Source organism: Brachypodium distachyon, chromosome 1 (assembly GCF_000005505.3).
Source record: "Brachypodium distachyon strain Bd21 chromosome 1, Brachypodium_distachyon_v3.0, whole genome shotgun sequence".
In the NCBI taxonomy this organism is placed as follows: Eukaryota; Viridiplantae; Streptophyta; class Magnoliopsida; order Poales; family Poaceae; genus Brachypodium; species Brachypodium distachyon.
This window is the reverse complement of record NC_016131.3, coordinates 19,302,087-19,314,683: the sequence shown is the minus strand read 5'-3', so window position 1 is coordinate 19,314,683 and position 12,597 is coordinate 19,302,087. Positions and strand designations below refer to the sequence as shown.

The 12,597-nt window shown below is 48.2% G+C and overlaps 2 protein-coding genes across 4 annotated transcripts; both read left to right on the top strand.

The window, feature by feature from the left end:
- Positions 1-4,571: 4,571 nt before the first annotated feature.
- LOC100824747 (primary amine oxidase 1) lies at positions 4,572-9,128 on the top strand. Of its 2 annotated transcripts, none has more exons than XM_014897623.2 (4): positions 4,572-5,777; positions 7,528-7,927; positions 8,035-8,142; positions 8,237-9,128. In XM_014897623.2, the coding sequence occupies exons 1-4, from the start codon at positions 4,912-4,914 to the stop codon at positions 9,023-9,025; spliced, it is 2,163 nt and encodes a 720-aa protein (XP_014753109.2). In that variant the 5' UTR covers positions 4,572-4,911; the 3' UTR covers positions 9,026-9,128. The 2 variants fall into 2 exon arrangements, with proteins under 2 accessions (XP_014753109.2, XP_010229636.2); XM_010231334.3 differs by having other exon boundaries at positions 4,576-5,777; positions 8,035-8,148.
- Positions 9,129-9,401: 273 nt separating this feature from the next.
- On the top strand, positions 9,402-10,906 carry LOC100826732. 2 transcript variants are annotated; one of them, XM_003562815.4, is made up of 2 exons: positions 9,402-9,641; positions 9,739-10,906. In XM_003562815.4, the coding sequence occupies exon 2, from the start codon at positions 9,822-9,824 to the stop codon at positions 10,680-10,682; it is 861 nt and encodes a 286-aa protein (XP_003562863.1). In that variant the 5' UTR covers positions 9,402-9,641; positions 9,739-9,821; the 3' UTR covers positions 10,683-10,906. The 2 variants fall into 2 exon arrangements, with proteins under 2 accessions (XP_003562863.1, XP_024313744.1); XM_024457976.1 differs by having other exon boundaries at positions 9,404-9,641; positions 9,717-10,906.
- Positions 10,907-12,597: the final 1,691 nt, after the last annotated feature.

Genomic DNA, 12,597 nt, shown 5'->3' with positions numbered 1-12,597 from the left:
ACAGCCACTGGTCAGGTCACCAGTGGCGGTGATTTTCATTCAAAAAATGACCGAGCACCAGTGGCGGTCATTGTGCACAGCCACTGGTGACCTCTTAGAACAGCCACCAGTGACCCCCCACCTACCCGTGGCTGTCCTAAGCGCGAACCCGCCACTGGTGACCCTCCGGAGACCGCTAAAATTTGCAAAAATCATAACTAATTCAAAACAAATCCAAACGATGTGATTCTTTTTTCTGAAGTCTTCATTTATGTTCCTTAACACGTTGGAACAATAATATCACATGGTATTTCTGATAAAATATGATTTTCCATTTTTTTAATGCAAAAAAGGAGGTATTTTGTGAAGGAAGTACAATTTTTATGGTTCAAAATGGAACCTATACAATTTCGACACAAACTAGACCATAATTATTTGGTCGTGTCCAAAGGTTTTGAATTTTATAGCTTTATTTATGCTTTTATCCATTTAAATGAATTTCTAGCGATTTTTCAAAAGTAATTCAAATTTGAACTACAAGTGTGTGATAGTTTGTTCCTAAAAAATTGAAAAAATCATTTTAAGGTACCCAAGTAATAATTATGTAAGATTCTTAGAGGATGTTGAAATATTCAACACCTTTCTATGGAAAGTTGTGCCGACAATTTTCACCCCATCTTGCAAAAATTCTAATAATATGAAGCAAGTGTAAAAAAAAAGTCAATTCTTTGGCATGGAATCCTTTTATGTGTACTAGTTGGCAAGACAAATGATAAATTTGAATTTTGAAAAATGTTTAGAAAAATCTTTCACAAAATGGACTATCAAGTATGAATGTTTATGAGTTTCAAGCCGAATGACCAAAGGCATGGCCATTTCTATATCATAGTTCGTGATAATGAATCCAATTTTTGCACAAAGGTGCGTCTTTGCATGCCCAACAATATTCTCAAAGAATTTAGAAATTTGTAGTTATAAAAAAAAGTTTTTCATTTTCTAAACACAAAAGATGAGGTTTTTTGTGAAGCAAACTCTATTAATATGGGTCAAAATCGATCCCAATTTTCACACAAAATAGACTATCTATATAAAGTTATAAAACAATTCAATTAAAATCCAAAATACAAGTATATTGTGCTAAAAAGAAAAAAAGAAAATGAATTTTAGACCCTCCAATGGCGGCTTTGCAATAAAACCCGCCACTTGACGTTGATTTTGTTCAGGTTGAAACTGTGATCCGTGTGCTGTAACCCGATTGGTCGAAGTGGGAGGACCCGGATCCGTGACGTATAACAATCGCGTCCGCTTATTCTCACAATCGTGGGCGCCTCCTCTTTCTCCCGAGACTTCTTTCTCTCCCCCTACCCAGACTTCTCCGTTCCTTCTATCTTTCCTCCCCCCGTGAGCTCTCTCCTCCCTCCCTCTCCTCTTCCTTCTCACTTTCCTCCTCCCCTCCGGCCTCCCTCTCCGGATCCGCGCCGCCCCTCCTCTTCTCTCCAGCCAGGCGCCCGCCACCTCTCCTCTTCTCTCCTCTCCGGTCACGCGCCCGCCCCCCTCTGTCTTCTCTCAGGCCCGCCTCCCTCCTCCTGCGGATCCAGCCTGCCCCGGCCAAGACGTGTCCGGATCCGGCCTCCCCTGGCCTAGACGCGGTCGGATCCGTGCTCCACCGACCTCGACGCCCCAGCCCCGCCACCGCGCAAGCGCCCCTGACCCCGCGTTCGCCGAATCCGGGCCTGCCCCGCCACCGGGTAAGTTATCTCTCCCCCTCGTCTCTCTCTCTCTCTCTCTCTCTCTCTCTCTCGCTCTCTCTCTTAGTCACACTCTCCATCTCTGCCGCAGATGACCGAGGAGGATGCCGCCGCGCCGCCACCGAGGAGACGAAGAGGGCGCTTGCCGGAGGGTTGCCACGGCGGCCGCGATGGGGGCTTGCGCCATGATTTGTTTTCCAGTTTGTTTATGTACAGATGTGTGATTTGATTTCTTGATTCATCTCGGTCTGTTCTATCGAGTTCATTAATCGATTTCGATTTGTAAATCCCCATGGGAGCCGGCCGGTGGCCTGCTTTTTTAAAAAAAAATCATGCAAATGTTATCAGTGGCGGTGAATTTGCACCACCATTAGAGATCACAGCACCAGTGGCGGTGCAAGGACCCGTCATTGTTGCTCACAGCACCAGTGACGTGTGGATGGTGACGGGCGACATACCCACCACCAACCCATTTTTTTGACCGCCACTGGTAGCATATTCTGTAGCAGTGAACTTTGGTTACGTGGCATGGCAAGAAACAAAGTTTTGTAGCGGGGTCGCTACTGAAGCATAGTTACGGGCCGTTAAGAATAAATTAGCATGTGATCAATTAGTTTAACCATGTTTTAATTAAGGTTAATGACGGTTGAATAGCAACGGACTCTTCTTTTTTCCCATGTTTTTTCCCTGGCTTTCTCCTGTACGGGCGCGTGTGCCCAAAGTACGGACATGTACAAGCGTCTCTTGTACTTCTATATGTTGAACACCAATCATTCTTCAATTCATTTTACTCTAACACAAGCTATGGCTCATGGTGTGTGTCAGGTGTTATGGTTGAGAATCTTGCTAATGGAGCTATGCTCTTGCTTCAACCAAAACCTATGATGTTGTGATAATAAGGCTGCACTCGGTGCCACTTATAACCCAGTGCAACGTAGTAGGACCAGACACATTAAAATCGATAGGCACTTTGTTAAAACAGTTGGACCAAAGTGTTATTTTGTATGCCATTATGCAAGCTCCGCAGAACAAGTGGCCAATATTTTTACGATTACTTGAGAAGATGTTTGTTAATCTCTATAGCAAGATGGGGTTATACAATGCATCTGCCCAATCTTGAGGGAGGGTGTAGAAGTGTGTGTAGTATAAATAAGGAAAGATCGAATCTATACTCTATACCTATCAAAAAAGTACGTAAGAGCATCTCCATATGGCGTCCGGCCTACCAATTTTTTCGGCCGTATGAGGGGGCGCCGGCTAGATCTTGTTTTTAAGGCCCAGCCGTTTGCTCGCCGCCGCCCAAACGCCTCAATTTGACAAATATTGCAAATTGAAACAAGCACATTATTTAATTAAGTTTTGAATATCAATTCAAGCAAATTCAATCAAACAAATAATAAGAATTAGACGTTTCCTCGGAGCCTCCACAAATTCTCGACCAGATCATCTTGAAACTGCTGATGAGTACCAGCGTCTCGCATTTCCTGGCGCCTGGCGAGGAAAGCAGTAAAAGCGGCCGCCACATGGTGATCAACATTGACTAGATGATCCATTTGTTCATACGGTTCAGTGTCATACACAAGACATTCTCACTCACTCTTAATGACCATGTTGTGCATGATCGCACACGCAGTCATGATCTCCCACTTGTTATCTTTGGACCAGGTGAGAGCAGGGTACCGGACGATAGCAAATTGAGCGTGCAACACACCAATGGAGGAAGATAAAGTGTCGTACAAGATGGTGCGTCGGTTCATGTTGACATTGACGATCTTGCTGCCCAGGAGGAAGAACTCCGCCTTGTTGTACTGCTTGTCAGGGGCGTCAAAGCAGATCACTAGGCCTGGCAGTTGAGCTCTTCGCATCCCCAAGTCCTTGCCATTAACGCCTGCAAAGAGGGGCGTTGTGTCAATGCGGCGGAGGGTCTAGCCACCCTTGAGGTCGTCGGCGATCAGATGGACGAATCTCCGGATTGCGGAGCACATGTTAGGATCTTTTGCTTCTTAAACCCTCGACGACCTGATCGATCTGCGTGATTTCTTTCAGGAAATCTGGGAAAAAAGGGAAACAGGAGAATTGCGAAATCGAGGCTTGTTTCCCTGACCGGGGTGTCAAGCCGGAGAACAGAGATCGCCGTCGTTCGCCCCGGCGGGGCGGCGAGAAGGGGGCGGAGCGGAGGCTGGAGGGTGCTTGTTGCGTCGGCGTCTACATAGTCCACAGCGAGCCGTCGTACTTGGGGTTTCCTGATTTGCGTGGGCCGTCCCCCAACGTTCGCTTCCTTCATGAGTTCATGGGCCTGGAGGTTGTGGTACCAGGCGGATGTAGGCCTTGCCCGTAAAATCAGTTGCCAGGCATTAGGTTACGGAGGCAGGGTAATTGCAAACCTTCATCAGCCCAAATAGCCAAGTTGAAGGCACCACGGTTCAAAAAAAATAAAAAAGTTGAAGGCACCAGGGCCCAGGCGGGCGTGTGCTTGCAAACTTTTCCCGTTTCTGATTAGCAGCGGGTTTTTTTTCTTTTGAGAGGGGAGGTTCTAATTCGTAGCTTTCTGGTTCGCAGCCGTGGATCGGCCTGTTGAAAAGTGGATCAGCCAGTTCTTTGTGTGGCGTCAAGTCATCTAGCTTCTAAAAAAATGGACGTTTAATCTGACGTTTCAATGATGCTGACTTGGAAAGGAATTTGTCAAGCAATGGTGGGTCGACCTAGATAAACGCCAGCAAAAAGAGCATCTTCTTTGTTTCTGCTTCCGCCGTGGAGCATTTGGAAAGAGCCGAATGCTAGAATTTTCCAATTCAAAAGACGGCTGCCGGCCGACTGTCTTCGTAGAGATTGCCGCTGAAGCCACCAGAAAAATTAGTCTCGTCTGATCGTATGGAAAGAAAAAAAGAAGAGAAAAATTAGTCTCAGTTTCGCCAAAAAATGATGCTGTCTTGGTTTACTTCCTGACATCTGATCCGAGGCCCGTGTCCAACACTAGTAATCAGACTGGTAGTACGTCCAAGGCCGGAAGAATTGAAGAGGTAGACAATACGGAAGGAACATCCGTAGTAAGTCAAACTCACAAGAGACCTTGAAAAGTAAATTTTGTGATTCTACAAACTCGACAAAAATCATCGTTGCTGATTGGTGTTATATAGATTCTCAGAAGAACAGCAGACAGCGCAACAGCAAAGTCGTACGTTCAATGGATGGTCGATCCGCCTCGTCGTTTCATTCATTCCAGCCTCGGCTCGCGACAAGCCGGTGGCCCGCCCGGATGCCGCTCCTCGCGATGCTTCCTCTCATCCTCGTCGCTGCCCTGCTCTCCTTCGCCGCCGGCCCAGTAGCATGCGCCCATCCTCTGGACCCCTTCTCCCCCGCGGAGCTCACCGCCATCCGCGCCGCCGTGCTCGCCTCGCCGCTCGTCCCCGCGCGCCCGCTCACCTTCCACTACGTCGGCCTCGACGACCCCGACAAGCCCGCTCTCATATCCTACGCCAACAACAACAACGCCTCCGCCATCATCCCGCGCCGGGCGCTCGTCATCGCGCGCGCCGGGGGGGAATCGCACGAGCTCCTCGTCTCCGTCTCCGGCTTCTCGTCCTCCGCCTCCGTCATCTCGCACGCGGTGCACCGCGGGGCCGGCTTCCCGACGCTGACGCTGGAGGAGCAGTTCGCGGCGGTGGCGCTGCCGCCGAGGCACCCGCCGTTCGTGGAGTCCGTGCGCGCGCGCGGCGTGGACATGGACGACGTGCTCTGCGCCGTGTTCCCCGTCGGGTGGTTCGGCGGGGATGATCCCTCAGTGCGGCAGCGGAGGGTGGTGAAGCTGCTGTGCTTCGTGGCCGGCGCGGACACGGCCAACTTCTACGCGCGGCCGATCGAGGGCGTGACGCTGGTGGTGGACCTCGACCGGATGGCCATCGTCGGGTATAGGGACCGGGTGGAGTACCCGGTGCCCAAGGCCGAGGGGACGGACTACCGGTGGGCCGGCCATGTCGGGCCGCCGGCTCCCGGCGCAGTGGGACAGCAGCCGGAAGGCAGGGGCTTCCGCATTGACGGACACCTAGTCAGGTAACATGAACTGACAAAGCCTGCTCTGTTTTACTGCATGAAACTCTTCGACCTATTTTTGGGTCATCTCTTCCAAGTTTCCAACAGATAACTTGCGTGAGGGTGACATTGTTTTTTTTTGCGCTTGTGATCTCGCTGAAAAGTGATTCGAATCATATCACGCACGCGCGCTCACAAAAAACAAGCCAAAAATGCAATGTGTACAATATAGTACGAACGCCAATAATAGAACACGGTTTCAGCATCATGAATACGCTAAGCTACCTACTCTCTTTAATTCCTGTGAGGCTCTGACGACTTAATTATCCAACACAGGGACCAATTCCATCAAGAACTATCGAAATCCTAGCGTTTCCATCCACAACTTTATGCGAGTTGCGAGAAGATGCATGCAAGTCACAAAGATAGGTTTTCGTAAAGTCCAGACTCTCGATAGAAATCCTATGGCAGAATTATAGTTTTAGATCCGTTTATAGGTCACATTCCTTTGATCCAGTGCCGGACCCAATTGGATGATTGGTTTTTAAATTCCTTTTTCATTACTAAAAATTATCAAAAAAGAGAGAGAAAAATAGAATCATAGTGTGGTTGTCCCACCCAATATTGCAAAGGCACGGTTCTTTGCCCTACCTAATATTGAAAATCTGAGTTCGTCAATGCTTTGATCTCAAGGGTCTCTCTCCATGGAATTGTTTCCAAAGATAAAAATCCTAGAAAACTCATGTACCAATCCGTCTATCCAGAAAGGCCCTAGCATTCTACTAAAATTGTACACCTTCAAAAAGAGCATTTGCACTAGATATTCCCACCGTTTCAAAACACAACTCATATAGATTTGTGCACTCTGACCAAGGCAGCTCTCGTTTCTAGTGAATGACCAGTCATATTAGATTAATAGTAAATTAATGTGAGTAGTTATTGGCCGGGTGTGGATTTCAAGAGAAAAATGAGGTGTATTGTGGAATAAATGAGAAAAATCTATATGAGTAGTGTTTTGAAATGGAATGAGTAATGCATAACTTGTGGTGGTTGGATTTTTTTTTTTAAAAAACAAACAAATAAAAATTAGCAATAGCAGAAAACATTGCTTCATTGGTTACCAAAGAGCCAACCATTCTTTCGCCTTTTATAAAAAAACATTGCTCCAGAGGGCCAACCATTGGTTGAATGGTTAGCTTGTGTTCCTGGTAAAAAAAAAGGTTAGGATGTGTGTGCTTTGCAATGTAATCGATGTTTAGAGAAAAAACCATTGCTCCAAAACACGTTGACACTGATTCGATACTTAATGAAAGACATAGATGCAACTTTCTTTCTTTTTGAGGATGGACATATTTGCACCTTGATGCAAGGTTTCAAATTTCGTTTTGCACAAATTTTCAGTATGAGATAACTGAAATTCCTGTAACTATTTTGTATTTTTTATTTGAAATTTCACCAAAAATTATTAAAATCATAGTGGAACATAAATTTGTCTAGCAAGTTACACAAATTAATCACTCGGTTCTTATCGAGAAGAAAAGAAATAAAGGGCATGCTTGTGTTTAGGATAGAATAAATTTATATAAACCATTCTACGATGGGCTCAAATCAAAGCCAAACCGGAATCTTTAATAACCAAAGAAAAGGCTAAAGTTTCACCGAAATTTCGTCAAAATTTTAAGCCTTTCCTTTTTTTCTGCGAGTTTTTTTTAGCATATCCTTTTTTTTTGCGAGTTAAACCTGCCTTATCAATCTGGCGCAAGCACCGCAGGTGGGCCGACTGGGAGTTCCACGTGGGCTTCGACATGCGCGCCGGCACGGTCATCTCGCTGGCCTCGATCCACGACGCCGCCCTCCAGGGGGGCACGCGGCGGCGGCGGCCGGTGCTGTACCGCGGGTTCGTGTCGGAGGTGTTCGTGCCGTACATGGACCCGGCGGAGGAGTGGTACTACCGCACGTTCCTGGACGCCGGCGAGTACGGCCTCGGCCTCTGGGCCTTCCCTCTCCAGCCCGGCGCCGACTGCCCCCACGGCGCCGCCTACCTCGACGGCTACTACGCCGGCCAGGACGGCATGCCCGTCCAGAACAAGAACATGATCTGCGTCTTCGAGCGGCGCGGCGCCGGGGACGTCGCGTGGCGCCACACCGAGGCCGGCTTTCCCAACCGACTGGTATGTAAAGCTAGCTAGCTCATCGTGTTGATTCCCCAGCCTAGCTCCTAAGTCCTGCCATGGTCGATTCTCGATTGTACTTACACGCATTGTGCCATTGGTCGCAGATCACGGAGGTCTGGCCGGACGTGAGCTTGGTGGTGAGGATGGTGGTGTCGGCCGGGAACTATGACTACATCCTTGACTGGGAGTTCAAGACCAGCGGCTCCATCAAGGTCACGGTACGCATGAATGATCGATCTCGATCAACTTCAGATAAAATCAACCCAAAGGACCAGAGAGCTGAAATGCTTGTCTATATTACTGCAGGTGTCTCTGACGGGTCTCCTGGAGGTGAAGGGGACGGGGTACACGCACAAGGACCAAATCCCGCCGTCAGAAGACGCGCACGGGACGCTGGTGGCAGAGAACACAATCGCCGTGTACCACGACCACTTCGTCACGTACCACCTAGACCTCGACGTCGATGGCACGCGCAACTCCTTTGTCAAGAACACCATCACCACCACCAAAAACAACGGCACAACAACACCGAGGAAGAGCTACTGGACGGTGCGCCGGGAGGTGGCCGAAACCGAAACAGACGCCCAAATTGACCTTAACGCCGGCGCGCCGGCAGACCTTCTGGTCGTGAACCCGGGCAAGCGGACGAGGATGGGGAACGAGGCCGGGTACCGCGTGATCCCCGACGGCGCGACCGCGGCGTCGGTGATGGCCGACGACGACTTCCCGCAGCGGCGCGCGAGCTACTGCAAGAAGCAGGTGCGGGTGACGCCGTATAACAAGTCGGAGAAGTGGGCGCCCGGGGTTTACGCCGACCAGAGCACCGGGGACGACGGGCTCGGCGTATGGAGTGGGAGGGATAGAAGTGTCCGGGACGAGGACATCGTGCTGTGGTACACCGTGGGCGTCCACCATATACCTTACCAGGAGGACTTCCCCGTGATGCCCACCGTCAGCGGCGGGTTCGAGCTCCGCCCGGCTAACTTCTTCGACCGGAACCCGCTGCTGCTCGGGGCGAGTCCGCCGCCGGCTACTACTAGCCGTCGTCGTGGCCAGCAGGCGGCTCCCGTGAACTGCTCGTGCACCGGTGGTTGATTCCAGCTGAATTATTATCACATGTGTAATCCAAATCTGTGTGCGAGTCAAAATCTGCCCCGACACAAATCGATGCGTTTGGCAAGTAAACGGAGGAAACAAATTACTGTAACAAACACTTGCCGCGTCATACGGTGGAGGTGCCACCATCAGCATCTGCGGGAGACGCGGATCACGGTGGTGCCGCCCGAGCTCACATGTCGCGGCCTGTCGGCGCATCCCCGTCTTTTCTGCTGCCCACATTCCCCAACGCCGCACTACTGCTAGTCGTGGTCGCCCTCCTCCCTAATTAAGCTTTGTCTTCTTCTTTCCACCCGCTTTGCTTTTGGCAAATCCGGCACCCCGAGCGGCGAGCTTAAAACCAAAAGGGAAAAACGAAACGAGGAGTAGTAATTTACTGCTCGCTGGTGGACACTTTGTTGGGGAGGTAGCGGTCGTGTTCGTGGCCAGGGTCAGGTGAAAACGGCTGCGCACCGTATTTTTTGGTCAGGGTCAGGGTCAGGCTTCTTCTTCTGAGGCTTTCCCTTTCCTTTCGTAGTGCTCTCCACTCTCCAGTAACTCCATTCTTCGCTGCTGAGGTTGAACTTGTGGTCTCTTCTTCATCTCGTTAACCAAGGTTCGGTTCTTCTTCTTCTTCTTTTGGTTGATATCTGAAGAAGGCTGCTGTGTTTTTATTCTCCTGCACGCGCAGCGCGTGACCGTGTGATAAACAGGGCAGTTGCGCTGCGCACCTAGTGTTCGTCGAAAAGCCACAAAGGTGGTTGCAAGCAGCTCGCAAACCGTCGCCGTCATCACCATGAGGGATTTCGCATCCTGCCTCAGCCAAACGGGCGTCCAGGTCGCCCATTCCTCTTCCTCGGGCGGCCAGAGCTTGGTGCAGTGCGCCTACTCCGCCCGTCTGCGCGGCAAATCCTGCAGGGTCACCGTCACCTGGAGCAAGGTGGCCATGGGGCAGGCTCTGGCCATCGCGATCGACGATTCCTCCTCGGGCTGTTCCCTCTGCAAGACAGAGATAAAGCCATGGCTCTTCTCCAAGATGAAAGGATCCAAGGCTGTTCAGGTGGATGGTGCTCATCTGGACATCCTATGGGATCTGTCCTCGGCCAAGTTTGCGGCCGGGCCGGAACCGCTCGATGGGTTCTGTGTTGCTCTGGTCTTTGGTCGTGAAGCTGTCCTTGTGCTTGGAAACATGCTCAGGCTAGGGGATCACAAGGTGACCTTGGATGCTTTACCTAATTCAAATGCAGTCATGGTAGCCAGAAAGGAGCACATTTACGGGAAGAAGGTGTATTCGGCCAAGGCTCGGTTTTTAGACAGTGGTCAGCTTCATCATATCATCCTAGAGTGCGACATGTCGGGGTCCAAGGATCCAAGTCTAGAGATCAGGATTGGGAAGAAGAGAGTATTGCAGGTGAAGAGACTCACATGGAACTTTAGAGGAAACCAGACGGTGTTTGTCGATGGACTGCCCATAGAGGTGCTCTGGGATGTACATGACTGGCTATTTGGTTCGTCGAACAGATGTGCCGTGTTCTTGTTCCAGTCAGGCAAATCCATGGAGAATTTTTTGTCGACCTCACGCTCGCAGGACAAAAAGGAGCATGAAGCGCGTCGGTTTGGTTTCACTTTGATACTTCATGCATGGAAGGTTGAGTAGGGTTTGATGACAGATGAATGACTGAATCTTAACAGTTGGAATATAGGTTCTACCAAGTCTAACAAAAATCTTGTGCACGTATTTAATGTTTCTTGGTTGTCTTGCTCTTGTTCTAGTGGTGGTTAGCTTAGCAAGTTTTGTTTTTGGAGGAGCAAGTTGAGGTCAGATGTATCCATATATGATTTATTTATTTTTTCGAAGGGCCAGCGGCCGAATTTTATTAAGAGGGAAGAAGAGGTACAAAAGAGTGCAGGGAAGCCTGCCCAGCAGATTGAGCCAGTGGCTCAATTCAGACAGAAACTACGGAAAAGAAAAACAAGCCACAGGTGGCCAAAACTGAAACTGAATAAGATTGAAAAGCTGAAAAAGGCCACAGGCGGTAACCAAAGAGGTTCAGATAGTAGCGACGCAACTATGATTTTGGAATATAAAGGGAGGTATTAGAATGGCTGGCCTGATTCTAGTGCTCCATTTATGTCTTTCCATGCCACCTTGTACATTTTTAACAGAAATTCAAGAAAGATATCCAAATATGATATTTGCTACTACCCTTTGCAGTTCTTAGGCTATATCTACGTGTACGGTGAGGCTATGTAGATTGTATAGTAATTTTTTTTTTTGAGAGAAGATTGTATAGTAATTGAGTAAGTCTTGACTTGGCCAAATCTGCTGCACTCTGTTTTTCAGGCTAACAGTTTTAGCGAACATAATGGTAATAATCAGCAAATTTCATTTCACAACCACATAATTCTATCATGCTGCACCTGCCCTCCCAGTGTGCTACACCATTGATGCATATGTTGATGATCCTCAATACCTACAGAAATTGTCGAAATTGTGGGAAGTGAGAGTTAAAATATCCTTTGAGCGGGCAACACCTCAGGTTTTGTGGGTGGTTGACTCCGTTCTGAATGAGGCCCAGCTCTGCCGCTTCACGCTCGACCTCCCGACAGCGCATCCTGAGAGGGTAGTTTAGGTGTACAGTTTTTTGTTTCGGCTCTCTTAGTGTCTTGAGTTCCCTTTTTTCGTTTGGTTCGTATTTTGTAAGACTTGTGCTATCTTGGTGCCTCCTCTAATACAAAATGACACACTTAGTTGTGCGTCCAAGATAAAAAGAGCCAGGAAATCTGATTACTTGTCAATTTAAAATGTGAAGTTGAACCTGTAAATTTGTCAATGTCCTATGTTTTTCTCGACTGGTGAAATTGACAGGATGGTAACCAAATATTCTCAAAATATTCAGTCTGCTTACTGAACTTCTTTATCTTTTGTTGATGTCCCCAAATGCTCTCAGAATTCTGAGCTCCACCACTTAGGGTATATCACTCCAAAATCTTCAATTTGGTTGGTTTTCATTACCCACTGCCAGTTTCTTTATCAGAATAGCATGTATTGAAAAGGGCGAAGTTGCGTCTCGCAAAAAAAAAGGGTGCAGAGTTGCACCGTACACCTACCACACCAATATAGACAGTGTTAAGCTTTATTTATCCTGACTACAACACATCCACAAAATAAAATGATCAGCATTATCATTACTAGGATACCTGGTTCAGCATATAAGATATGCATTTTATGTTAGACACCATCTTCCTTTTATGTGGTATTCAAATTTCAAAACCTGACAAAAAGTTTGATTAAACCCAAGGATATCTTGATTTATTTCTGTCACAAAAGTATCTTGGGACCAAATCGACATTCAGTCAGTAGTTTAAGGATGAAAAGCTGCAAATTTTCCAAGTTCAAGTCCAAAATTAATAGATCAGATTACCGAGTGAAATGTAAAAGCTCAGCCTGCATTTTTGTCAACGTCCTACGTTATTCCCAAGTACTAAAATTTGATTGCATGATGATCCCCCAAATCATACGCTGAAAAGCGCAAAGTTGCATCTACACCTACCACAGCAACATAGATAAT

Bases quoted from the DNA above. Each gene is read 5' to 3' on its own strand.
- LOC100824747 (XM_010231334.3), top strand. From the start codon at position 4,912: ATGGATGGTCGATCCGCCTCGTCGTTTCATTCATTCCAGCCTCGGCTC. The intron at 5,778-7,527 runs GTAACATGAACT...CAAGCACCGCAG, and splicing joins ATTGACGGACACCTAGTCAG to GTGGGCCGACTGGGAGTTCC. The intron at 8,149-8,236 runs GTACGCATGAAT...ATATTACTGCAG, and splicing joins GCGGCTCCATCAAGGTCACG to GTGTCTCTGACGGGTCTCCT.
- LOC100826732 (XM_003562815.4), top strand. From the start codon at position 9,822: ATGAGGGATTTCGCATCCTGCCTCAGCCAAACGGGCGTCCAGGTCGCC.